The 26,460-nt window shown below is 49.5% G+C and overlaps 3 protein-coding genes across 3 annotated transcripts in view; all 3 read left to right on the top strand.

Annotated features, from left to right (window-relative positions):
• Positions 1–3,990, top strand: part of LOC311317437 (junction plakoglobin-like) — a gene marked incomplete at its 5' end in the record, with an annotated part of 17,842 nt that extends 13,852 nt beyond the window's left edge. The window contains 3 exons of the mRNA XM_084448519.1: positions 618–660; positions 3,243–3,395; positions 3,619–3,990. Of these exons, the coding sequence (XP_084304645.1) occupies positions 618–660; positions 3,243–3,379 (180 nt within the window). The 3' untranslated portion in view covers positions 3,380–3,395; positions 3,619–3,990. The remainder of the gene's footprint in view (positions 1–617; positions 661–3,242; positions 3,396–3,618) is intronic.
• A 1,872-nt stretch (positions 3,991–5,862) lies between these two features.
• Positions 5,863–15,253, top strand: LOC311317851 (WAS/WASL-interacting protein family member 2-like). The gene is given in 9 exon segments (XM_084448975.1): positions 5,863–6,019; positions 7,066–7,192; positions 8,284–8,416; positions 9,274–9,399; positions 9,738–10,445; positions 10,545–10,663; positions 10,665–10,752; positions 11,863–11,964; positions 12,277–15,253. Coding segments are annotated over 8 exon segments (1,383 nt in total). The 5' UTR covers positions 5,863–6,019; positions 7,066–7,126; the 3' UTR covers positions 12,318–15,253.
• Positions 15,254–15,797: 544 nt separating this feature from the next.
• utp18 (UTP18 small subunit processome component) lies at positions 15,798–26,341 on the top strand. The gene is made up of 13 exons (XM_084448974.1): positions 15,798–16,126; positions 16,279–16,418; positions 16,568–16,663; positions 17,083–17,153; positions 18,482–18,594; positions 19,670–19,795; positions 20,106–20,280; positions 21,710–21,810; positions 24,108–24,198; positions 25,012–25,135; positions 25,331–25,505; positions 25,889–26,031; positions 26,127–26,341. The coding sequence occupies exons 1-13, from the start codon at positions 15,914–15,916 to the stop codon at positions 26,149–26,151; spliced, it is 1,593 nt and encodes a 530-aa protein (XP_084305100.1). The 5' UTR covers positions 15,798–15,913; the 3' UTR covers positions 26,152–26,341.
• Positions 26,342–26,460: the final 119 nt, after the last annotated feature.

Genomic DNA, 26,460 nt, shown 5'->3' on the forward strand with positions numbered 1-26,460 from the left:
AAACAATTCAGATGACTAAAATATGACTAAAACTAAATAGCATTTTAGTCAAAAGAGTATGACTAAAACTAAATAAGAAACTGCTGTCTAAAAGAACACTGGTGTGAAATTCCCTCCCTGAATCTCTTATCCCCGAGACCATCAGCGCCCGGAGGCAGGGGGAGCACCGATTGGTTAATTACTACTTCAAGTCCCTCAGTGATTGGATCAGTGACAGGTCAGGTGTTAATCTGTCACATCGACCGAGGCGTCACAGCAGTGTCAGAAACACTCAGATCAGATCGGCTCACTCATATGAGAGGAGAGATGAGAGGAGGAGGAGACATGAGAGGAGGGCAGGGATGAGGAGGGGAGAGGAGGAGAGAGGAGGGGAGAGGAGAGGAGGAGAGGGGAGAGGAGAGGAGGGGAGAGGAGAGGAGGAGAAGAGAGGGGAGGGGAGAGGAGGAGAAGAGAGGGAAGGGGAGGGGAGAGGAGGAGAAGAGAGGGAAGGGGAGAGGAGAGGAGGAGGGGGGAGAGGAGGAGAGGAGGGAAGAGGGGAGAAGAGAGGAGAAAAGAGACATAGCAGAAGGTGGTGAAAGCCATAATCTTTATCTCTCTCTCTCTCTCTCCCCCTCCAGGCCCACAGTGCTGTGCCCATGGATGCAGCGTACTTGGCTGATGGTGAGTATGGAAGTACACAGTGTTCAGCCACACACAGCTGTTGTGTTCTGTACTGGGTTAGTAAACCATCCCTCACGGTCTCCCACTACTCTGGTGACCTACCTACCACTATACAGTGTGAATGTCTGTCCTACCTGAACACTACAGTGTGTATGTCTGTCCTACCTGAACACTACTGTGTGTATGCATGTCCTACCTGAACACTACTGTGTGTATGTCTGTCCTACCTGAACACCACGGTGTGTATGTCTGTCCTACCTGAACACTACTGTGTGTATGTCTGTCCTACCTGAACACTACTGTGTGTATACGTATATGTGCTACCTGAACACTAGTGTGTATGTATGTCCTACCTGAACACCTGTGTGTGTAAAGGTACAGTATGTCCTACCTGAGCACCCAGCAGCATGCTCAAGGGCAGGATATGACCACACTCAACATCCTATTCCTCGTCTATCTCAGGGAAACGCTTGCAATCAAATTTGATGATAAGGTCCCATTGGCTGTGTGTGTGTGTGTGTGTGTGTGTGTGTGTGTGTGTGTGTGTGTGTGTGTGTGTGTGTGTGTGTGTGTGTGTGTGTGTGTGTGTGTGTGTGTGTGTGTGTGTGTGTGTGTGTGTGTGTGTGTGTGTGTGTGTGTGTGTGTGTGTGTGTGCGTGCGTGCGTGCGTGCGTGCGTGCGTGCGTGCGTGCGTGCGCGCGTGCGTGTGTGTATACGTGTGTGTATACGTGTGTGTATGCGTGTGCGTGTGTATATACGCGTGTGTGTGTGTGTTAAATCGACCTACAGGCAATGCCTAGGCACTGCCTAGTCTTACTCGCGCGCACAGACACACATACACACACACACACAGAGCTGTGTCCTTGTCTCAGCAGTGCGTCAGTCCTTCAGACCCCTAGTAGAGAGACCCCTGCTGCCAGCGTAATAGGCTGCATGCAAGAACTGTGTGTGTGTGTGTGTGTGTGTGCATCTGTGTGTGTGCGTGCTTGTGTGCACTTGCGTGCGTGTGTGTGCGTGCGTGCGTGTGTGTGTGCGTGCGTTTACGTGTTATGAAGTTTGAGCTGTCAGAAATGCATAGAGGGGTGAGGGGGGGGGCGGGAGAATGGACTGAGATTCACACAGGTCTCTATCTGTTTACCCCCCCGGGCTCATCTCCATGTCATTACCATTTCCATTAACTGGCCATCTATCAAAGTCAAATACTCGCCCCCCCCTCTCCCTCTCTCTCTCTCTCTCTCTCTCTCTAGCTCCCTCTCTCTCCGTCTCTCTCTGACTTCATTTCTCTCTTTCTCTAAATTCTCTCTCTCGCCCCCCCACACTGCTGAGCCAATGCTCTCTCTCTCTCTCTCTCACCACTCCCCCTTTCCATCATGCTTCTGTGACTGCATAATACTCTCTCTCTCTCTCTGCGTGATAAACTCCCTCCCTCTCTCTCTCCCTGTCTCTCTCTGCATGATAAACTCTTCCTCTCTCTTTCCCTGTCTCTCTCTCTCTTCCTGTCTCTCTCTCTCTGCATGATGAACTCTCTCTCTCTCTCTCTCTCTCTCTCTCTCTCTCTGCTAAGCCTACCCTGACTAGTGAGTTGTGCGTAGTTAACTTCCTCTCCCTATCTTTGCCCTCCAACTCCGTCCATCATCTGTCATCTGTTCCATCCTTTGAGACTCAACACATCATCTTCCTCCTCCATCCCTCTCTCTCTCCCTCCCCTCTCTCTCTCTCCCTCCTCCATCCCTCACTCTCTCTCTCCTCCATCTCTCTCTTTCCCTCCCCTCTCTCTCTCTCCCTCCTCCATCCCTCCCTCTCTCCCTCCCCTCTCTCTCTCTCCCTCCTCCATCCCTCTCTCTCCCTCCCCTCTCTCTCTCTCCCTCCTCCATCCCTCTCTCTCTCCCTCCCCCTCTCCCTCCTCCATCCCTCTCTTTCTCCCTCCTCCCCCCCCTCTCTCTCTCTCTCTCTCTCTCTCTCTCTCTCTCTGCGTCCTTCTGGTAAATCCCCTCATATCTACATCTTTAATTAAAGTTCTTGAGTCAACTATCCCTCAGATATCCTAGCTTATGTATACATTTGTGTGTGTGCGCGTGTTCGTGTGTGTGTGTGTGCGTGTGTGTGCGTGTGTGTGTGTGTGTGTGCGTGTGTGTGTGGTTAGGAGGTATATTAGTCACACCATTCTATTCAGTGCGTCATCCTCCCCTGAGACAGACAGACAGATGTCAGATATAAATACCCCCCCACGCACATACACACACACACACAGTTAAGGAATATAATAGAGATTATCTGAAGGTTAAGTTATGTCGGTTAAATTATTTCATATCACTTTTCTCCCTGTGTTGCAGGGAAACGTTTGGTGACTGTCTGTCTGTCTACAGTATTTGACTGTCTGTCTGTCTGTCAGTCTATGTGTGTGTGTGTGTGTGTGTGTGTGTGTGTCTCTTCTGTATCTGTCAGATCTCTGGTTAGAAGTCTCCACTCATTCTCTATTCCCCGTCCACTGATTTTCATGGATCTTAATTTGGATTAATCACGGCCTGTGTGTGTGCGTGTGTGCGTGTGTGTGCGTGTGTGTGTGTGTGTGCGTGGTTCCAGACTTAGACGGAGTCTACCCAGCCTACGGCTACCCTGACCTTCCCCTGGACACACTGCCCCTGGATGCAGAGCTACACGAGCAGTACATCCCAGAGATGGTCTACGACCCCCGACAGGCCTACCCTGAACCCCTCTAACACACACGCTGGCCAGGTCAGCACGCACACACACACATGCACACACACGCAAACATGCTCGCATGCACGTGATTAATAGACAGACTTTGTGTGTGTGTGCGTGTGTGTTCGTGCGTGTGTGTGCATGAGTGTGTGTTCGTGCGTGTGTGCGTGAGTGTGTGTGCGTGAGTGTGTGTGAGTGTGTGTGTGTGCGCGCATGTGTGTGTATAATTACCTAATATCTCTCTCTTTCATCCCAGGAGCGGTGACTCAGTGGATCAGCTGGTGATGAGACCAGGAGGGGCAGAAGGGGGAGGAGTTAATCTAAAGGGAAATCCTGATGTCAGGGCCTGACGCTGGCCAATCAGGGACCAGGGACTGGTATCAATGTAGTCGTCCTCAAAGTGGAAACTTTCTTTGTTATGATACATGTTTGGGAAGGGGGGGGGTGTGGAGCTTTAACTTTTAGATGCAGTGTTTTAGACGTTTTCTTGCATATTTACAGTACACATTTCCAGGGTTTTCATGTGTAATCTTTTGCATGGCGATATGCATAGCCACAATATTCCTCGATAGAAACCAGTAACTTCTGACCAGACCAGGGTCTGTGATATTGATCAGTTACTTTAACCAGTGACATCAGACCAGGGTTAATGACATTGATCAATCACTGTAACATCTAATCAGACCTGAGTCAATGACATTGATCGATCACTGTATTTGAAGTGAAGTGCATTTGATTTGCGTCTCCCTTTGCACTTATGGGACCGGCCGTTTGTTTTCATTGTGCTGTGTGGGACTGGTCGTTTGTGTTCATTGTGCTGGGTAAGACGAATCGAGTGCACCCCAAGTACTTGACAGTGTTTGCAATCATAATTTGACCCAGCTCTGGCCCTGATGACAAGTCTTGTTTTTTTCGGCCATTTTGACCCGTGGTTCTTGTTCTTCCTATATGATCGTCAGTTTATCGCCCATGAACCTGACCACAGACCACAGCTGTGACAAGAGGATGGGTCCCCTCTGACACTCCTCATTCCCCGTTTATCTGGACTACAACTCCCAAATGGCTCTGAACTACAGCTCCTCCAGGGCCTCCGGACAGTCTCTCTCACATCCATCTTCAGACGATACAGTGTGCATCTCGGACTAAAAACATAGTATTGTGCTTCAACATGATTGATAACGTGTTTGACCCTTGAACATCGTACCTTTTCACAGCAACTAGAACTGATGTGTCCTCTGTGTTATGTACATTGTTATGGAACAGGGTTTTTTAATCAACGTGTGTGTTTTGGAACAGACTTGGGGGGGGGGGGGGGGGGATTAAGAGATAGAAGTGTATGCTCCCAGAGAATCAGGCAGGGGAGGGGATGTATGCCAAAGAGATTTATTTTGTCTGGATAATCATGTAGCTATGTTTGTTTTCTATGTTGACGTGTGGGAATAGTGTGTGTGGGGGGAGTGGGTGGGTCGTATTAATCGTGAGGTTGTTGTTTGTGGAGTGAGTGTGTGCGTGTGTGTGTACCCACCCTGCTGCACATTCCAACATTTCAACGCGAGGAGAGAAACATGGAAGAAAATGAAGGATTAGAGAGAGGAGAGCGAGATGGAGAAGTGACGGAGTGAATGAAGGGGAGATTAACACTATGAATATGCATTTTTACAGAGCATTTTTAGTTTGAAACTTTTTTTCAAATAAATAAAACAAACTATATTAACCCTCTGTCTTGTGTATGTGTAGTAGGCTAGGCCTATCCCTCAACAATGGGTAGGTCTATCCCTCAACACGGGTTCAATGAGGCCTTATACTGCAAATGGTAGCCCGATGCATTGTGAGGGAATTTATTAGTATTCTCTGGAGCTCTAAGCTCTTTTAATAGACAGTGGGCCTAGTCCCTTGAGCTCCTTGGGTCCAGTTCTATTCTCAAATAGGTCACACGCTTCAGTAAAAGCTTTTATAGCACAAAATATTCATAAATATGACTTTAATAACAGAGTAGGGACCGGGGAGCCTGTGACAAATCCAATCCACAATAGGCTGGCTAGGCCATCACGGCACTGGAGTCTTGCGTTGCGATTATATCTCCATGGTGTACGAAGATAGGCTACTGCCATCTTGTGGCTATTCTAGAATCTCATGGAAATTAAATTGACACTCGTTCCCATAATAAGTCAGATTTAATAACCAATCACCAGAACTCAGATCATGTATCAAATGGATGACAGCTTAATACCAGTGGTGAAGATTCGGTCACTCATTGCTGCGACTGAGTCTGCTCATTCACATCTACACTTAGCTGGTGAGATTTACATGCAACACAAATAATAATGTTCAATTTCATTTAAGAAGATCGTCTTAAAGACTTTATAAATTATTTCTCTTTTGGTCTTCCTCCATTTTAACGAAGGCTCGTTCTCTGCAGCAGTAATATTTCCGGGTTGCACACGTCAGTGCACAGCGTCGTTGCAGCTCATCCTGCAGATCTGTCCAAGTGTTGAGCGCGGATGTCAAGTATATATGGCCAACTAACTAACTAGCCTGCCCAAATACCTGCTGGAGGAACTTGAGATATAGCTTAAGGAACAAGCTAACTACTGAGCATGGAGACACAAACATGAGTTAAAACGCCCAAATATCGATTCGGCTGCTAAGAATCTCAAGTAAGTTGAACCTGAAGCAGTGTCAGTTTGTTTTGATTTAGCTAGCTAGCTTCCCTAGCTAACGTTAGCCAGCTAGCGAGCCCACTTCACTTTCTCAAATAATTAACTAGAAGATTCCCATCAATTGTGGATGCAGACAGATAGGCAGCTAGTTTAGTGCCAGCTAGCTAGGATACAGTTAGCTAGAAATATAATAGCTATGCAGTTTAGCTAGCTAGCATTGCCCAGCTGCAGTGTCACAGTTCTTTGCTAGCCTTTAGCTGCGTTAGCTAGCTAGCTAGGGTGTTATCATTGCTGCTAGCTAGCTAATTTACATGTATCTGCTAGCTAGCAGCCACGTTGGCCAGCTAGCTAGCTAGCCTGCTAATGTTATTGACATCAGCGTTCTTACAAACAATGTTGACATTTGGTTTTGACTCCTGCTAGCCAGTATGTAAACGTGTTTGTGTTCATTTTCGCAACTGTAAACGTCGGCTAGCTAACGTTAGTTTGCTGAGTACTGAATTAGCTATCTAATGGTTTTGATAGCTAGCAGCTAGCTAAGATAGCCAGTGTTAGCTGGCTCGTCAACTAGACCAGACAGATTCCAAAGATCTGTCAAGAACTGTCAAGAAACGTCACAACAAAACAAGTCACATGAGCGATCGGGTCGATTCAGTGCGATGGCAGCGACAAGACACGTCAGTGCTTGTTAATCTCACAGCCAACAACCACAGGACCAATTCTCTGTTTAGCAATTTAATCCATTTAATCCGAATGCTCTTTGATTGTCATTTTTGGCAACAGTCGAATTTGTTTTGGAAAACTAAGGAAGCTCTTTTAGGTTATGCTGCCTCGTAAAAAAAAATCGCAAGGTAGCTTGTGCATCTGATAGCAAAGCCAGATTGTGACACCTTGTACTTCAGTACACCTTGACTTGTAAATCAAAGTAAAGTATTGGTCCCCTGGGGATCAATAAAATATCTATCTGACTGACTGTCCATCATATCACAATCTGGGACTAGTGCCTGTTCCTGAAGCATTAATAATCTATCTCTCTATTCCAGGAGGACAGGGGCTTGCATCTTGCACCAGCTGACTGAGCGGAGGCCACGTTGAGAGGGCATTATGCCGATCCCCCCCCCTCCCCCTCCTCCCCCCGCTGGTCCCCCTCCTCCCCCCACCTTCAGTCAGGTGAGGAACCTCACATGGGCTATGATGTCACTCACAGCCAGGTGTCAGCTGGATACCAGGGTCGCTTGGCCTGGCACGTCATTGGCCACACAGACAAAAAAAATAAAAAATGCAATGAATGTTTCAGCTATGGAAAGCTATCTGCTGGGGATTGGGTATAGTGTGTTATGAAGAAAACAGCTCGGAGGCCTGTGCTGAAATCCAACTATGTCATCTGTATCCTGATATTCAGCCTGAGTCCTGAGTGACCTCATCAGAGGATTTTGATTACATGCTCTGGTCCGGTGGTCTAAGGAGGAGGAGGAATGTGAAATGTGAAAACATTGAGGTCATTAAGTGCCGGTGAAGAGGAAACGTTGATCGGTTTCTTGTCACAGTTGGTTTACGCTCACCTTGTTTTAAGGGAGAGTACACTAGGTTGCTACTCTCAGCAGAAGCCTGCTCTCCTTGCGCCCTGAAACTGCACATTATCTTCCGCCAAGACTCCCAGAGTGCTGCGGATTAAGTTGTGTGATTAACACCGCTGCTCTCTCAAGCAGTCGTCTTAACACGTGAAATGATTTCCATAATGAGCAGTATACACTGGCGCAGGACTGTATGTGCGTCGGTTAGGGTTAGGGCATGTGCGTCGGTTAGGGTTAGGGCATGTGCGTCTGTTAGGGATAGGGCATGTGCGTCTGTTAGGGTTAGGGCATGTGCGTCTATTAGGGTTAGGGTTAGGGCATGTGCATCTGTTAGGGTTAGGGCATGTGCTTACCTTGTTCTCAAACTCCTTGTTCTCCATCTGGTTGTAACTTAATTATTACGAACATAGCCTGTCTGTCTCTCTGTCTCGGTCTCTGTCTGTCAGTCTGTCTGTCTGTCTATCTCTAATCTATCTATATCTCTTATCTATCTCTATCCATCTCTAATCTATCTATATCTCTTCTCTCTCTCTCTCTCTCTCTCTCTCTCTCTCTCTCTCTCTCTCTCTCTGTAACTGATGTGGGGTCTATGTCTCTTAACTCATATGGAACAAGGCTGGCTAACTGGCTAGCTAGGAGAGTGTTCTCATATGGAACAAGGCATCAGATCTCCTCTCCCTCCCCCAGGCGAACACCACGCCCCCGAAGCTGAACCGTGACGAGACGCGGGGACGTGGCGCCCTGCTGACTGACATCTGCAACGGCGCCCGGCTGAAGAAGGTGGCCGTGGTGAACGACCGGAGCGCCCCCATCATCGAGAGTAAGATCCACTCTGACATCACCAACTACACTACTCACCCACTCCGCCGATAGCCATGTGTCTTATAATGACGTATTTATTCCATGCTTAGTGCTCTGTGAAATGTTCCCTGCTAATACAGTTAAATGTTTTCCAGCAGCTTGCTTGATCGTCTCGTCGAGAGAGGTCAGGGGAGAGTTTTTACACCTATATTGGCTCTAATGGTGAACTGTTTTTTTTGCTTTCCTCTGGAAAATGTAGGGGTAGGATCTATGTCCATCCCACCTCCTCTCTCTGTAAAGCGCATTGTGCTGCCTCTGTGTATGAAACGCGCTATATAAACAAAGTTTGATTTGATTTGATCAGCTCCTCCCACACCAGCCACCCACCAGCGCCCTTTGACCCATTATATTACGCTTAATCTTAATCTTACTCTTAATATTAAGAGTAGCGCATCCTGTCAGGTAGGAAATGTCTCTCAGAATGCCCTACGACCCATTTTATTGTGAATATAATGAATTAAGCACAAATATAATGGGTCGTAAGGCACTGAGGATGTAGGTCGGCTTTTCAGAACGCCGGCTCGTTGTCTAGGGAATGCCGTGGCAATACGCCAGCCGAGACGGATCGTGTGAACACGCGTGTGTTCTGAATGCAGGGCAGAACCTGTGTGTTCAGCCCGTAGAGCCAGCTGAACGCAGGTCGGGCGCGCGTGGCTCTGGTCATTAACGCTTCCGAAAAGCGGAGCTGAGGGAACATGGAGCTTATCAGGAAAACCCTTTAGGGATTATGCTTTAGCCCTTTGCGCGTATTAGGAGAGGACTATGGGATATTAGTATCTGCGTTGTTAATGCTGCCATGATCCTGTCTGTTCCCAGAGCCTAAAGGAGGAGGCGGAGGTGGAGGCGGGTCCAATGGCAGCGCTAGAGCCAGCTCGCCGGGGGCCTCCCAGCCAATGGGAGGGCTGTTCCAGGGAGGCGTGCCTAAACTGCGACCAGTCGGAGGCGAGTTGCTTTTTGTGAGGTCTGGTTCAACAGGATGTGTAGCCTGGTTGACTGAACAGCTTAAGCAGGTTAACTACCTCAGACTTTAAAAGCGGTGAAATGGCGGGTGTTCCCAGGTCAGTGTGAGCCAGGACGCCCTGGCCTGATTCGTCCAGGCAGAGACGGCGTGTTCATACACGCTCTGCTCCAGTTGAGACGACTCCAGCCTGAATGTCAGGCTCGGCTAGTGTTAGATTTCACCATATATGGGACAAGGCCCTATCACCTGTCATAAACAGGCACAGTGTTAACGAGACCCGGGAGGTAACGAGTTCTTGCGTGTTTTTTCCGTGTTCCAGATGGTTCCGTGGGCCGGTCGGCACTGCAGCCCCCCGGAGTCCGCGCCGCCGCGCCCCGCCCCCCCGGCCGCCACGACGACCCAGACAGCCCCTCCCCCTCCCTGCAGGCCTCGTCGCCGCCGGAGACGTCCCGCGCCCAGCGGCCCTCCCTCCCCGACCTGTCCCGCCCCCACAGCGCCGGCGCCAGCCCCTCCTCCTCCTCCTCCGGCGGCGGCGGGATGAAGCACAGCTCCTCGGCGCCCCCACCCCCGCCACCGCTGTCCCGCCGTGGCAACGCCCCGCCCGCCCCCACCCAGAAGGCCGCCGCCCCCTCTCCCTCCTACAACCGGGAGAAGCCCCTCCCACCCACGCCGGGACACCGGGGGCCGTCGCCCGCCCCGGTCCGAGACAACGCCCCCGCGCCGCCCGTCAAACTGCCCTCCTCCCCCGGGAATACCCGCCGGCCCCCCACCGGGGGAAGCTCCGCCTCCTCCTCCTCCCTGGCCCCGCCCCCTCCGCCCTACCGCCAGCCGGTGACCAACGGGCCGTCCAGCCCGGTGAACGAGGCGGCGCCGGAGTTGCCGCAGCGACACAACTCTCTCAGCAAGAAACCCTCCCCCGGAGGACACACCCCCACCCGGGGCCCCGCCCCTCCGCCACCGCCCTCCCCCACCCCGCAAGGAGGGCGCCCCCCACCGCCCGTACGCGACCCCCCCGGACGCGGAGCAGGTCGGTACCCCCCCCACCCTGCTCTTTCAGCTGTGTGTGTGTGCGTGCGTGCGTGCGTCGCCCATCCTAACGACCACCATCGTCCTCTCGTCCAACCAGCTCCACCGGTGCCAGGGTTGGCGTCGCGGAACGGCGGCCGGGAAGCTCCGCCTCCCCCGCCGCCCCCCTACAGGAATCACGGTAGCGCCTCTGACCCCCCCAACCGCGGCAAGCCCCCGCCCCCCCCCATCCCGCACCCCCGCCGGGCCCCCCCCTCCTCCCCCGCCTATCCGTAACGGACACACCTCCATTGCCCGCTCCTTCGTAGGTGAGTCTCCTCCCACCTCCCACAGTCGTGGGCTGCGTTCCCAATCGCATACTTCTACGCTTTACTACCAGTACGTACTACAGCTACCCCTGGGAAGTACATGTGTGTACGTACTTTGCACACAGTACGCATACCACTTTGTGATAAAATTGCGCCTTGAAATCTGCTGCTGGCTTGCATACTGCAAAATACGACCAGATATACAGCAGTAGGACATCCTGGTATTTTTGCTACACTGCATGTGGCATACTATGTATTGGGACATACTACATCCTTTTTTGGCGTCCTACATAGTGTGGAAGTATGCGATTGGGAGCGCAGCCATGTTGTTCCATCTCCCCGTCCCTTCGTTCTCTCTCCTGTCCTCTCCTCTCTTCCTCCTCTCTGAGGGGCGTCTGTGGCTCAGGAGGGAGGTCAATCGCTCCCAATGACTTTGAGTCTGTCTCTGTTGGGTGGGTGTGGTTTGAGTCTGTCTCTGTGTTGGGTGGGTGTGGTTTGAGTCTGTCTCTGTGTTGGGTGGGTGTGGTTTGAGTCTGTCTCTGTGTTGGGTGGGTGTGGTTTGTGTTGGGTGGGTGTGGTCTGCGTATTTTAGGAAGAGCCAATTGGTCCCGTTGTGACGGACGAGCAATCATGCACAGAAAAGTTATTTCAAATATATATATTTTTTGCGACCCAGGTCTGTGTGATGCCATATCTGATCTGTCCGTCCGTGTGACCCGCTGTCCTGTCTCTCTCTAACCTGTCTGTCTCTCTAACCTGTCTGTCTCTCTAACCTGTCTGTCTCTCTAACCTGTCTGTCTCTAACCTGTCTGTCTCTAACCTGTCTGTCTCTCTAACCTGTCTGTCTCTCTAACCTGTCTGTCTCTCTAACCTGTCTGTCTCTCTAACCTGTCTGTCTCTAACCTGTCTCTCTAACCTGTCTCTCTAACCTGTCTGTCTCTCTAACCTGTCTGTCTCTCTAACCTGTCTCTCTAACCTGTCTGTCTCTCTAACCTGTCTCTCTAACCTGTCTGTCTCTAACCTGTCTCTCTAACCTGTCTGTCTCTCTAACCTGTCTCTCTAACCTGTCTGTCTCTAATCTGTGTCTCTCTAACCTGTCTTTCTCTCCAGACGACTTTGAGTCCAAGTACTCCTTCCATCCTCTGGATGACTTCCCCCCTCCCGAGGAATACAGACACTTCACCAAGATCTACCCCAGCAAGGCCAACAGAGGTGGACACACACACACACACACACACACACACACACAAGATCTACCCCAGCAAGGCCAACAGAGGTGGACACACACACACACACAAGATCTACCCCAGCAAGGCCAACAGAGGTGGACACACACACACACACACACACACACACACAAGATCTACCCCAGCAAGGCCAACAGAGGTGAACACACACACACACACACACACGTCACATGTCTGTCTCACTGTCCATCTCTCTTGTTGACCGTCGTTGGAAGATGGAGGTGGAAGTGCTGTGTTGTTTACAGGTGTTTGTTTGTGTTTGTGTTTGTGTTGACAGTGATGAGAGGAGCTCCTCCCCTTCCTCCCGTAGGGAGGTGAGCACTGTGGGACCACGCCCTTCCTACTGGACGAGAGACCAGGCTAACATCCGCGTGCACACACACACACACGCACGCTGTACTTGATCACATAGCGCCTACAACATCATAACTACACGCCATTCCCTTAACAACATTCCATTCCGCTGACTCCATGACCTCCCCATCGTTCACGTGCTGCTTTCACGTCCGGACCGGCTCCGTCGGACCCCCCGACAGGGCAGAGACGCCCGACGGCATGGACCTTGACCCGAACCAGACATCAGACGTTCACATTCCCACCTGCTCCAGAGACGAGAGAGAGAGAGGGAGAGAGAGAGAGAGAGAGAGGAAGAGAGAGAGCTGGAGTAGAGACGTGTTGGTTTCACAGAGCAGATGTCACAGAGTCTGTGATGGAGAGAGATGGGGTCAGAGGTGAACCAGACCGCTGCTCGCTGTGCCATCCACCCCTCCCCCCCCACCCCCACCCCTCAGAGATGTGCGTAGTCAGGGCTTCATGACCCGCTTCCAAAAAACAACACACACGCATCAAAAACCGCTCTGCGAGTGCACACCTGTCACCATGGAAACAGGGGAGCGTGGTTGCGAGCCACACGCCCGGAGGAAAACGACTTCAGTGACTCTACAGCCTGTTTCTATGGTTACCACCGCATACGTGTTTTTGGGGGGTGAGGCTAACGCCCCCCTCCAACCGGCCGGGGGAACTCAGGAGGACACGGACTGCAGAATCAATTAGGAATGAGCGGACATAGTGTTCCAATCCTTGAGGTGCACTTGATTTACCTCGCCCTGACTGTTTTCAGGCACCAATCCATTCGCTCTGTTGTGCTGGACTAGCTAAATCAAGTACACTGCAAGTGTTTGACAAAAAAATCTAATAAAATGCTCTTTCAACCTGGATTGGACAGCGGTCATCTGAGTAGGGTCGCTCCGCAAGCGCCCGTGGGGGTAAGACCGAACTAGGAACAGTCCATCACCTATTGACGCTGAACCTGTCCCCCCCCCCCTTGCTGCAAGACTGTCAGTGGTTCCTCCCCTTGTTGGAGCAATGGGCTGGGATGTTCCATGTTTGGGTAGTAGGGGTGAAAGAGTCCAGTACTAGTGAACATGCTGTACTGAGGTGATGATGATGATGATGGTGGTGGGACTCTTTGTCTGTGACAATCGTTGGTTTTTGAGGGGTGGGGAAAAAAAGTCTTCCTTTTTTGAATGATGATGCACATTGGGTTTGGGATCTTGCAGCAAGGAACCCCTCCCTCCTCCCTTCTCCCTGTGAGAAAAGACTCAACCGGATGCATGTCGACTCCGTCAGTCTGTGTGTCTTGGCTAAATGCATGAGGGAGAGTCCAAGTGGCCTACATGCACATCTACCAGAGACCCGGGGCCTACCTTCTCAACACTAGTCAGGGTCCCTCAGAACTGCTCAGACGCTCACAGCTGATGCAGGTTTGAACACTGCAGTTCTGACTAACTAGCTTTGTAATTAGCTTTTTAAGATCATTGCATGTATTAACCGGGGTCCACAACCAAATCAGTAACATTGATCTCAACTGCATGTGACATTATAACATTCATCCTTATCCCAAGCCGTGAGTAAGGGGCACGCGCCTAGTCGAGCTGGTTGAAATCTAGATTTTTATCTTGAGAGATTTATTTTACAAAGTCGCTGTCTGATGTTGAGGAGAAGGGTGTACTGTTGTATCCGTGGATGTGGTATTTCTGAATGAGGTTCCCGCAACAGCTGCTCTGAGGCAGTATTTTGGCTGGTATCTCCATGGGGAGAGACTCTGGGTCATCTATACCTTGGCCACTCTCTGTCTGTGTGTCTGTTGTCGGATCTGTTAAAAGATTAAATAGCCAAATCAATGTTAGCAGGCCAATTTGCCATGTCAATTTTGTCTTTCCAAGAAATAATCATTTAATCTTTGGACTTACATTCCTCTGTTCAATGCACTTGTAGTCTGAACTAAACGTGTCCCTTTCTTCCTGTCCCCTAAACTGATTTGGAGACCGGGTGTCTGTGAAATTCTAGTTTGCTACCCTGGAATAGTGTCCTTCTGACCAGCTCTTCCAAGTCGGCACAGGAGGAGAAAAGCAAGTTGAGGAAAATAAGTCCATTCCGACTTTGAGATGCGATCTTCAGGTCTTAAAGCAGAACACAGAAACACAAGGGAACCATTCTTCCAAGGCTGGTACTTGGAGATTGGTCCCTAGATTCCTGTTCTCGAGTGGAGAGGGTGACAAGCTGAAGTCTTGTTTCTTGTACAACACTGACCTGTCACCCCCCCCCATCCCAGGTGAATTAAAATGTTTGCGGTTCCCCTGAGCTGTCTTGATGTACCCCCCCTTCTCCTCTCAAGCCCCCCCCCACTCCGTTGCTGGTATTTTTGCCTTATTACACGTTTGCTGTAAGACTTCTCAATTCAGGATTTGTACATGAAAAAAGAAAAGAAAAAAATATGTAATAATCGTTTTAAAGTGTATATGCACACGTCATAATATGGGTAATACAGTAGTCATAGCTATTGATCTACTTGTTCCATGTATAAAGCATCAGCTTGTAATATAGTGACTAAACAGGGATAGGAGAGAGTAACTTGAGGTGTAGGTCTCGCTCAGAAAGCAGTGAGACGTTGGGAATCTGTTTTACTATTTGGTCTTTGTCTGTCTCTACCTGTCCCTCGTCTTCCCTCTGTCCTAAGCCTGTCCCTCAACCCTGGTCAGTGTGTGGACCAACACCAGGCAGGGGTGTGTTGTTTTCAGTTCATTTAGTTCTAAACACATTGTCAGTGGGTGGGACAAACCAGGTTGAGAGACACTGTGCACATGTCTCCTCTCTCTTTACCCAGACCCCGCCTCTCCCTTCTCTAACATTCACAGTTCTTACATGTCAAACAGCCATGTGTTAAAAACTATTACAATGTCAAGAATAAAAAGGTTAACGTTGAAAGTGCCATGTGTCCTTATTTTGCCGCCTGACCAGTTGTGGCAAATACTACTACTTATATAAAGCACAGTGTTGTGAAGTATTTACCATTACTTATATTATGCCACTGAATTGGTATGCATGCAATTGCAGTAGTAGGGCACATGTTGCAGCATCAAAAGACACAGCACAGATACGAATTTAGTTACAGTAGATACAACATATCAGATATAAAATGCATATTTACAGTAGCAAGATAAAAAAAAAATATATATATATATATATACGCTACGATTTCCGAGTTCAAAGGTTACAGAACCGGATACACGTGATACCTTTGGACGTTCTTTTTGCGCAGATCCTGCGCAAAACCATCGATCAATAAGAGACACGTGGATTCCGGCAGACTGTTGGCCGATGAGTGAGCCTGTGCTGATGTTTTGTATGTCTGTGGATTCACGCAACGCTGCTGACCTGACGTTACTATCGGAGGTAAACCCATGTGTTGACCCTAAACAGTGTTCGCATGAGGCAGTTGACTTGACAACAGAGAAATTGCTAAACATACAATTCTACATTTGACGTAGTTGTACACTGGATGTATCTAAAAGTTGGTTATATGTTGTGACAACGCGTACATCGTTTGACAGGTTAGTTTGGACTAGCTAGATATGGATCAAACTGATAAACCCACCAGGGGGGACAGAGGACCTCTGAAGAGAGCTTCAGGGGCTGGGCCCGCACCGGACTACGAAAAGGAAGAGACAAAAAGACAGAAACACGTCCAGAAAGTCACTGCTCTGGGCGAGGAAGATGCAACTGTAAAATTTCTAGAAGATCTCGTCTTTGGAGCTGAAGAGGAGCTCGTAGAAAGGCTAGTGGAGGTAAGTTGGGAAGTTGAAATCATGAGGAAAATTGGATTGCAGCTAGCTAGCTAACTAGCTGTTATATCTCTGTGTGTGTGTGTGTGTGTGTGTGTGTGTGTGTGTGTGTTGCACAGTATTCTGTCTCATATCTTCCGTGCTGTCCACTGCAGGAGAAGAGCGATGAAGGTACCGGTCTCCTGCTGGAAGACGAGGACTCCAGCGAGTCGGACGTGGAGAACGAGGCGCGGCTGCGGGTCCAGCCGGCCAAGCGAGCCGTGTGGGAGGACGAGGACGATGAGCTGGAGGAAGAGTTAGTCCAGCAGCTTAGCTCTAGCTACCTTTCACTTCTTATACTTTGATTGGGTCTTATCAAACATGGCTATATTTCACTAGTTCCCCTCCGATATCCCTATGGTCCCAAAAAGCCTTGTAGTTTTTCATGTCTGTCTGTTTTCACAGAGTGGACATGAACCACCGGTTCCGTAAAGACCTGACCAAGGGTGCGGCGGAGGCCAGGATGTCCAAACACAAGCTTCAGCAGAGGATGAAGGAACAGTGAGTACCTCTGTAATAGTCTCGCATGGCCAGACCCCTCTCCACATTGCCTTCACACTGCCAGCGCTGGAGAAAGGTCTGGCTGGACTCTACCATTCAGGGGGGAGGGGGGGGGGGGGGGGGTAAACGCTTTATTTAAAGTAAACGCTTTATTTCTTTAAACCATTCATAATCATCTTGGGCGGAGCAGTTACTAGGTTTCGGTTGTTTCACATAGTCTGGATTGAGTTTGACTGAGCCAGGAAAATCTTGTGATTTTTGATTGGGCAGTAATAAACTAATAATAACAAGGCTTATCCCTGAAAACCTGACACCCGGTGAATCACATGTGTACCTCTGTAATGGTACAGCCGTTGGATAACTACGGATGGTCTCCCCTCGCTAGTGGGAATCTCTAACCTGTCTTCTTCTTCTCTCAGGTTCCAGAAGTCCATGGGGGGGACGCCGTCCTGGGCAGAGATCAAACCAAAGAAGAAGAGTAAGAAAAAAGGTGATGTTGATCTCCTTCACACAAAGCCCTTCTCGTTCCACGCTTACAGATTCTTACTCTCCTTTCCACCATGGCTGGCCCGAGTAATTCCAGTATTCCACTATTCGTTCAGTACGTTGGTATTCAGAGCTCAGTTTAGTATTCGGAGCTTCGTTTTTTTGTCCTGATACTCCAAACCGATACCGACGTAACGTTACACCGAGTGACTGGTGAAAGTGCCTCTGAACAGAAGGATTTCATGCTTGTTTTCTCCCTCAAAACTCTCTGTGGGTCTCTAGCTGTCAAGCTAGGAAGCATTTTGGTCTCTCCTCTGCTGCAGTGTCTCTCTGCTCCGGTGCTGCCACACACACATACACACACACACACACACACACACACACACACACACGTGTGTGGCAGCACCCGTGTGGAGGAGAGACAGAGGTGAAAATGCTTCTCAAATTGGCAGCCCTAACCCAGCTACTAGCTTTGCTATTTTGCTCTCTTATCTCTATTGTAAACGCGACACAAGCACACTGGTGGGGCCAGAGTTGGAGCGAGCAGAGCTGGACTGGGATAACGTAGAAAACAGCCCAAAACGTTTTTTTAGCCATTTTGAGTTTTGATTGATTTTGGTCGGCTGTCAGCCTCTAGTATGTCATGGTACAAAATAGATTTCTATAAAACCGAATTGGAAATGTTTTTCAAAAGTCTATGGATGTAGCCTATGTTAGGCTGTGAAAGTGAAAGTGAAACCTAAACTTGGGCAAATTGACGCAAGCCATGATCAAATAAACCCACACGTGATTAAAGCATGAACAAATGCTCAGCTAGCGAGCTAAACAATCTTGCTCATTTATAATCTACAAGTAGCAGGAGGCAAACGTTGGACAACAAGGGAGAGACTGTCTGGCGCGTTGCTCCGCTTGTCACCTGTAGATATATAGACTGTCACCTGTAGATATATAGACTGTCACCTGTAGATATATAGACTATGTCACCTGTAGATATATAGACTATTTCACCTGTAGATATATAGACTATTTCACCTGTAGATATATAGACTGTCACCTGTAGATATATAGACTGTCACCTGTAGATATATAGACTGTCACCTGTAGATATATAGACTGTCACCTGTAGATATATAGACTATGTCACCTGTAGATGTATAGACGGCAGTGCTGCTACCTAGTGGTTGAGAACTAATAGTTTTGGGTATTTATTCATTTATATCAGAGTATTTGGGACGGCCCTAGTTCCCCCTGAAGGTCTCCGTACAGCGGGGCTCAGGACCACCGTCGTTGATTCAGTGGGATGTTCTTAACGTTCACCTTCTTTCCCCATAGCTGAGGAAGATGATGATGATGATGAAGAGGACGATGAGGACGGTGATGACCTTTTGAGGAAGACCGGCAACTTCGTGGGCTCCTCTGAGAGTCTACCTAAAGGAGTCATCCGGGTTAGTTCTGGGCTGAGTCTCAACGTTTTGAGTGTGCTTCCTTGTCTCCTTGGCACCAGGCCTGCATAATCCCAGGCTCACATTACAGGATTGATCCCCAACTCATCCCTCGCCATAATTGGAGGAGAAGTCTGGTCTGGGACCTTGGTTGGTACTGATGTGAGGGGTCCTGATAATGTCAAACATGTCTGATACTTAGGACTTAAAATCTGGATGATTACATCACTACTTAATAAGCGAGATGGAGAGACCACAATAGCCAATCACGTGAGGTGGTTTGTTGCTCCCTCGGGCACAATCATCTTAATAATATCCTGTAGTGTGTGATGAGCCATTATTTATTTTGATAAAATCTTGTAATGTGAGTGCATGTTTGAGGCTAGAGAAGAACGGCGTGGAAAACTCCAGTCCACTATAACGGTACCCGGGTCGAAGAACAATGAAAAATAGAGGTCCCGGCACTCACGTTTTAGTAGAAAACAAGTTTAATTAGGACAATGTAGACAGTGGACGTTTCGGCGTGTATGCCTGCAGCATGTGAGGAAGGCATACACACTGAAAACGTCCGAAACGTCCACTGTCTACATTGTCCTAATTAAACTTGTTTTCTACTAAAACGTGAGTGCCGGGACCTCTATTTTTCATGAGGCTGTAGAAGAACATCTGTTGATTTCTAAATCAGTTAGGATTTTAAAACTCCTGTTGCGTGAGCCTGGCATAAGAGTACGATTTGAAATCCTTTAAAAACCCATGAGTGTGTGTGAGAGTCTGCTGGGAGGGTAAGGGGGAGGGGTTTTCTTGACTGGGGACAGCCCTGTGAATCTGTTGTGCCACACTAGAACAATCAAGCATAGATGGGTTGAAAAATTTAAATCATTTTTTAAAATAGTATTTTTCAACCCAGCTCTGCTATACAAACACACAATGTCAGGGACCAGCTGGTGTCAGCGCCAATATGCAGTTACTAGACCTGACTTCTAACTGGTTTGGAGAACACAAGTTTTGGGTTTGTTTGGGCGGTTGTAAACGTCATTGTAGTACTTAATTCCATGTGATGGGTTAATCTGCGGTCCAGATGAAGAAGTGTCTGGACGCCAACAACGCCCACCCCTCCGAGGCCCGGCTGACCACGGTGCAGTTCCACCCCTCCGCCCAGGTGGTCATGACGGCCGGACTGGACCAGACCGTCTCCCTCTTCCAGGTGCGTTACCCAGAATCCTCTGTCCCAGAACCGCAACACTGACTCAAACGTTCTGACCGCCAGACAGTCCTTCCTTTATCAAGACGCCTCATTTTCTCTGTTGTAAAGAACTTTGAGCTGCATTTATTTGTAAGAAAGGTGCTATACAAATAAAGTGTATTATTATTATTATTATTATTATTATTTTTTTTTTGTTATCCAATTTGTTGGATACCCGAGTCGGACAAAACCAAGAAAATGGCAACGATAAAAATTCCTCGATCTCTTCCTTCCTTCCCTCTGTCTCATCTCCCCCCCCCTCTCCCTGCAGGTGGACGGGAAGACCAACCCCCAGATCCAGAGCATCCACCTGGAGAAGTTCCCGGTGCACAAGGCCCGCTTCAGCGTGGATGGGGAGCAGGTGGTGGCCACCAGCTTCAGGAACCGCCTCTTCTACATCTACGACATGATGGAGGGCAGGGTGGTCCCCGTGCCCACGGTCAGAGGTAGAGAGAGGAGGACAGAGAGGAGGAGGAGGAGGAGAGAGGAGGGTGGTCCCCGTGCCCACGGTCAGAGGTAGAGAGAGGAGGACAGAGAGGAGGAGGAGGAGGAGAGAGGAGGGTGGTCCCCGTGCCCACGGTCAGAGGTAGAGAGAGGAGGACAGAGAGGAGGAGGAGGAGGAGAGGGAGAGGAGGAGAGAGAGGAGGAAGAGGAGAGAGAGGAGGACAGAGAGGAGGAGAGAGAGGAGGGTGGTCCCCGTGCCCACGGTCAGAGGTAGAGAGAGGAGGACAGAGAGGAGGAGGAGGAGGAGGAGAGAGGAGGGTGGTCCCCGTGCCCACGGTCAGAGGTAGAGAGAGGAGGACAGAGAGGAGGAGGAGAGAGGAGGGTGGTCCCCGTGCCCACGGTCAGAGGTAGAGAGAGGAGGACAGAGAGGAGGAGGAGGAGAGAGGAGGGTGGTCCCCGTGCCCACCGTCAGAGGTAGAGAGAGGAGGACAGAGAGGAGGAGGAGAGAGGAGGGTGGTCCCCGTGCCCACCGTCAGAGGTAGAGAGAGGAGGACAGAGAGGAGGAGAGAGAGGAGGACAGAGAGGAGGAGAGAGAGGAGGGTGGTCCCCGTGCCCACCGTCAGAGGTAGAGAGAGGAGGAGGACAGAGAGGAGGAGGAGAGGGAGGAGGAGGAGAGAGAGGAGGGTGGTCCCCGTGCCCACCGTCAGAGGTAGAGAGAGGAGGAGAGAGAGGAGGAGGAGGAGAGAGGAGGAAGAGGAGGGGAGAGGGGAGAAGAGAGGAGGAGGAGAGGGAGAGGAGGAGAGAGAGGAGGAAGAGGAGAGAGAGGAGGAGGAGGAGGAGAGAGAGGAGGGTGGTCCCCGTGCCCACATTCAGAGGTAGAGAGGAGGAGGAGAGGGAGGAGAGAGGAGGAATAGGAGAGGGAGGAGGAGCGAGAGAGAGGAGGAGGAGAGAGAGGAGGAGGAGAGGGAGGAGAGAGGAGGAAGAGGAGAGGGAGGAGGAGGAGAGAGAGAGGAGGAGGAGAGAGAGAGGAGGGTGGTCCCCGTGCCCACCGTCCAAGGTAGAGAGAGAGGAGGAGGAGGAGAGAGAGGAGGAGGAGGAGAGAGAGGAGGAGGAGGAGAGGGAGGAGTGGCTCGGTTTTACCAGCTGTCACTAATCTTACTAAACCTGCTGGATGTTTCAGTTGACTGACTTAAGTCATGTGCATCTCCGTGGACATTTTTAAGAAGCAGCTAAAAAACGCTTCTGTTTAGACAGGCATTTGTTGATTTATGTTTATGAATGGTGTCCTGTTTCCTGTTTATTTTAGTTGTTTCTCTGTATGCATTTTAACCTGTGTGAGGCACTTTGTGAGTCCTCTCTGTGAGAAGTGCTATATAAATCAAATGAAATGTACTTGCTTCCTGACCTGTGTTTGCCTGTGGTCTCTCCCAGGTCTGAAGGAGCAGAGGGTGAAGGAGTTTGAGGTCTCTCCCGACGGAGCCTCCCTCCTCCTGACCGGGACCTCCGGGTACCTGCACGTCCTGACCATGAAGGTGAGTCCTGTCCTACAACCTGACCTCTGGGGGTCTGCAGCTCACTTTTACCTCAGGGTGCTGTTTGAGGACTTTTACATCACAGGTCTTTAAAAAAAATCATTATTTTATTTCTCACAGTGTCGAGTTTGTGTTTGATACGTAGTAGTAGTAGTAGTTTATAACCTGTGTGTGTTGCTCTAGTAGTAGTTAGTCACCGGTGTGTTGCTCTAGTAGTAGTTAGTGACCGGTGTGTTGCTCTAGTAGTAGTTAGTCACCGGTGTGTTGCTCTAGTAGTAGTTAGTGACCGGTGTGTTGCTCTAGTAGATGTTAGTGACCGGTGTGTTGCTCTAGTAGTAGTTAGTGACCGGTGTGTTGCTCTAGCAGTAGTTAGTGACCGGTGTGTTGCTCTAGTAGTAGTTAGTCACCGGTGTGTTGCTCTAGTAGTAGTTAGTCACCGGTGTGTTGCTCTAGTAGTAGTTAGTGACCGGTGTGTTGCTCTAGTAGTAGTTAGTGACCGGTGTGTTGCTCTAGTAGATGTTAGTGACCGGTGTGTTGCTCTAGTAGTAGTTTGTAACCTGTGTGTTTTGCTCTAGTAGTAGTTAATGACCTGTGTGTTGCTCTAGTAGTAGTTAGTGACCTGTGTGTTGCTCTAGTAGTAGTTGGTGACCGGTGTGTTGCTCTAGTTGTAGTTAGTGACCGGCAGGGCTCTAAGGTGCGACCATTTTACTCGCATTTGCGACTAAAAATAGTTTTGTGCGATCAGAAAAAATCATTTAGGAGCACACTGTGCGAGTACTGTTTTCAACTATTTCACTCGCATTTTTTGCCTAAAATAAATCCATGCAAATTGAATCAAACTAGTCAAAGTTTCGCGCACCCGTATACAAAACTACAAGTCCCACAACTTTTTTTATTTTTATTTTTTATGGCGAGTCCCACGACTGCAACCTGCAACGCGCAGAACTCTCGTGATGACGCGCGATGACAGCTCAGCTGCCCTCACTCAAAAACGACTGTGCAGCTGAATGCCCCTGCCAGTAACGTGAAGAAAATGAAGCCCATTCAATTGTATTTTGCCAGGCAAAGTGGAACCAAGGAGAGACAGGAATTCGGTGAGGCCCGGGGGAGTCAAATCAACTGTCACAAAAAAATCTATTGATTCGATTAGATTCAACATTGCACCGTAGCCTACCAGTAACTTACTGGATCCACATCAAAACGCAATGAAATGCCGACATCGTAAAAAGAGTTTTCCTGAAATGCGTGTCATAACGATCCAATGACATGTTCCTTTGCATCTACATTAAACTAAGCTTTTCCACGGATTTTAAATTTTTTTAATGATTATTTGCGAAGATATTGGGCTTTCTTCCCACGTTTTTTCACGGCACCAGCAGCTATTTCATATCCCTGCCTAAGTTCGCAAAGCATTGTGTGAATTTTCATATACCCCTCGGTTTCAAGTCAGCATCTGAAAACCCTCGTTTTGGAGGACTGTTTGAACGTCCACTAGCCCTCGATATGCTCCCTAGCCCTAGAAGCTAAAAGGAATGGGACACCCTACCCTACTTGTGAACGTGCAAAATGTAGGGGTAGGGCCAAGGGTTAGGGCTAAGGGGGGGTATTGGGATTGGGCCATAGTCTTCATTAGAACCAATGAATATGATGCAGTGTATGGGAATAGTATGGTCTTCATTAGGACCAATGCACATGATGAAGTGTGGGAATAGTATAGTCTTCATTAGGACCAATGCACTTGATGAAGTGTGTGGGAATAGTAGGCTATAGTCTTCATTAGGACCAATGCATATGATGAAGTGTGTGGGAATAGTAGGCTATAGTCTTCAATAGGACCAATGCACATGATGAAGTGTGTGGGAATAGTATAGTCTTCATTAGGACCGATGCACATGATGAAGTGTGTGGGAATAGTATAGTAGAAGAGGATGAGAGCTCCTATGGTGAGCAGGTTATTATTGTTTATTGTTGATGGCAGTAGGCCTAATGTGTGTGTTGCTAATAAAAATCTGTTATTTAAAATTTTCCTAAATTTCTTTCTGTGCTCCTAAATTTTTTCATTTAGGAGCACATGTGCTCCTAGTGAAAAATGTTAGCTGAGAGCCGTGACCAGTGTGTTGCTCTAGTGACCGGTGTGTTGCTCTAGTGACCGGTGTGTTGCTCTAGCTGTAGTTAGTGACCGGTGTGTTGCTCTAGTGACCGGTGTGTTGCTCTAGCTGTAGTTAGTGACCGGTGTGTTGCTCTAGTGACCGGTGTGTTGCTCTAGTGACCGGTGTGTGTTTGCTGGTGTGTTTCAGACCAAGGAGGTGGTGCGGAGCCTGAAGGTCAACGGCGAGGTCTGTGGAGCTGCTTACTCTCCCGACGGCAGCAAAGTCTTCGTCAACTCTGGTGGGTCACCTTACTCTTCATCACCTCGGTGGGTCACCTTACTCTTCATCACCTCTGGTGGGTCACCTTACTCTTCGTCACCTCAGTGGGGCGGCTGTGGCTCAGTGGTAGAGCGGGTCGTCCAACGATCGTAGGGTCGGCGGTTCGAATCCCGCCTCCTGTCCACATGTCGGAGTGTCCTTGGGCAAAGACACTGAACCGCGCATGGCAGCTGCAGCCATTGGTGTGTGAATGGGTGAATGAGAAGCTGTGGTAAAGTACTTTGGATAAAAGCGCTTTATAACTGCAGTCCATTTACCACTTACCATCTTCAGGAAACTCTCCTCCTAGTTCCAACACACAGACAGACTTGAACCAGGCCCCTCCTGTTCAACGATGGTTTTATCTGGTGACTAGTCTTAAGATGCCTGCGCACTGCCTCCATCATCACCAACGTTGGCGTCGGTTGGATGGATTTTTTTGTTGGTGAACTTCTAACTGTTGGGTGCTGGGAGTTGGTTGGCGTTGGTTGGGGCCGTGTGCAGAAACCTTTAGACAACGAGTCTTGTTCTTCAACACGGTGGAGATAGAGCGGGTCGTCCAATGATCATAGGGTCGGCGGTTCGAATCCCGGCTCCTCCTCACGACATGTCGAAGTGTCCTTGGGTAAAGACACTGAACCCAATGAGCAGGCTAGTACCTTGCATGGCAGCTGCCGCCATGGTGTGTGTATGTGTGTGTGAATGGGTGAATGAGAGGCCTTCATTGTAAATTGTTCTATATAAGTGCAGTCCGTTGACGTCTTCCCTGTGTGTCGGGTTCCCCGGGGTCCAGAGGAGGGAGAGGTGTACGTGTGGGACGCCAGGAGCAGCCGGTGTCTGAACAGGTTCACGGACGACGGTTGCATCAGGGCCGCCTCCCTCGCCGCCTCCCCCAACGGACAGTACCTGGCGTGCGGGTGAGTGGGTGGGGCCACCGCGGCGTTTGTGTTCTGGAACAGAGGGTTCTAGAACAGATTCTCTTTAACTGTCCCTCTCTCTCTCTCCTCTACCCCCCCCCATCCCTCTCTCTCTCTATCTCTCTCCCCCCTCTCACTTTCTCTGCCCCCCATTCTCTCCCCTCTCCCCCCCCCCCCTCCCTCCCCCTCCTCCAGCTCCCAGTCCGGTGTGGTGAACATCTACTCCCAGGGGGCGTGTCTGAAGGAGACCAATCCCAAGCCTCTGAAGGCCGTGATGAACCTGCTGACCGCCGCCACCTCCCTCTGCTTCAACCCCGCCTCCGAGGTCCTCGCCATCGCCTCCCGCGCCGAAGACGAGGCCGTGCGATTGGTCCGTCACGCTCATCACATCACACATTCATTGCAGTCATTTAGCAGACGCTTTTATCCAATAACTCTTTTATACAATAACTGCCTTTAACGCAGGTAGTCAGTGTACTACTACTCACCAGAACTCACAAGTGCATCTCCTTTCTAAATAAGTGACTAAGAGCAGAATCTAGTGCCAAGGCCAAAAAGCAAGAGTAACAAGATATAAACACTATGTGCTTAAGAGGGAGGATCCTGGTAGAACTTCTTGAACAGGTGGGTTCTGAGCCTGTGGAGAGAGACGGTCAGTGACTCTGCTTCCTGACCTGACCTGCCTGACGGGAGCGGACCCACCTGCGGTTCCGTCTCTGTGTTCTCGCTGACCATGCGGTTCTGTGCGTCCAGGTCCACCTGCCCAGCTTCACCGTGTTCTCCAACTTCCCCGTGTTCGAGAGGAAGACGGTCCGCCGGGCGCACTGCCTCCACTTCTCCCCACACGGCGGCTTCTTCTCATTGGGCAACAACAAGGGACACGCCCCCCTGTTCAGGTCAGCGCAGACAGCCGGGTGACCAGAGCTGCGATGTCCAGCGAAGGCCCGTCGTAGATTTCTCTAACTTTATTCTCCTTTTTGATCTTGACCAGGTTGTTGCATTACAAAGACTTCTGAAGAGGGGGATTTTCACCTGGAGCGCTTCAGACCCCTCAGGACGGACGCGCTTTTACAAGACTTACAACAACACTTCTATTTTCTTTTTTTTTTTACATCTGGTAAATAAGTTTGACAGTTTTATTTCTGTCCATTTTTAGTTTGCAGTTTTTCAGTCATGGAGAGTGAAAAGGAGGGCATCCTAGAGAGTGCTTCCAATTTTCAGACGAACACAAATGTGCACAAACTACAGTTCTTTTTCTTTCTATTTGGGGCGGGGGGGGGGGGGGTACAAATGTTTGTGTAGGTCAGTTCTATTTGTTTTAGTCA

This window comes from Borostomias antarcticus, assembly GCF_949987555.1.
Source record: "Borostomias antarcticus genome assembly, chromosome: 14".
NCBI lineage: Eukaryota > Metazoa > Chordata > Actinopteri > Stomiiformes > Stomiidae > Borostomias > Borostomias antarcticus.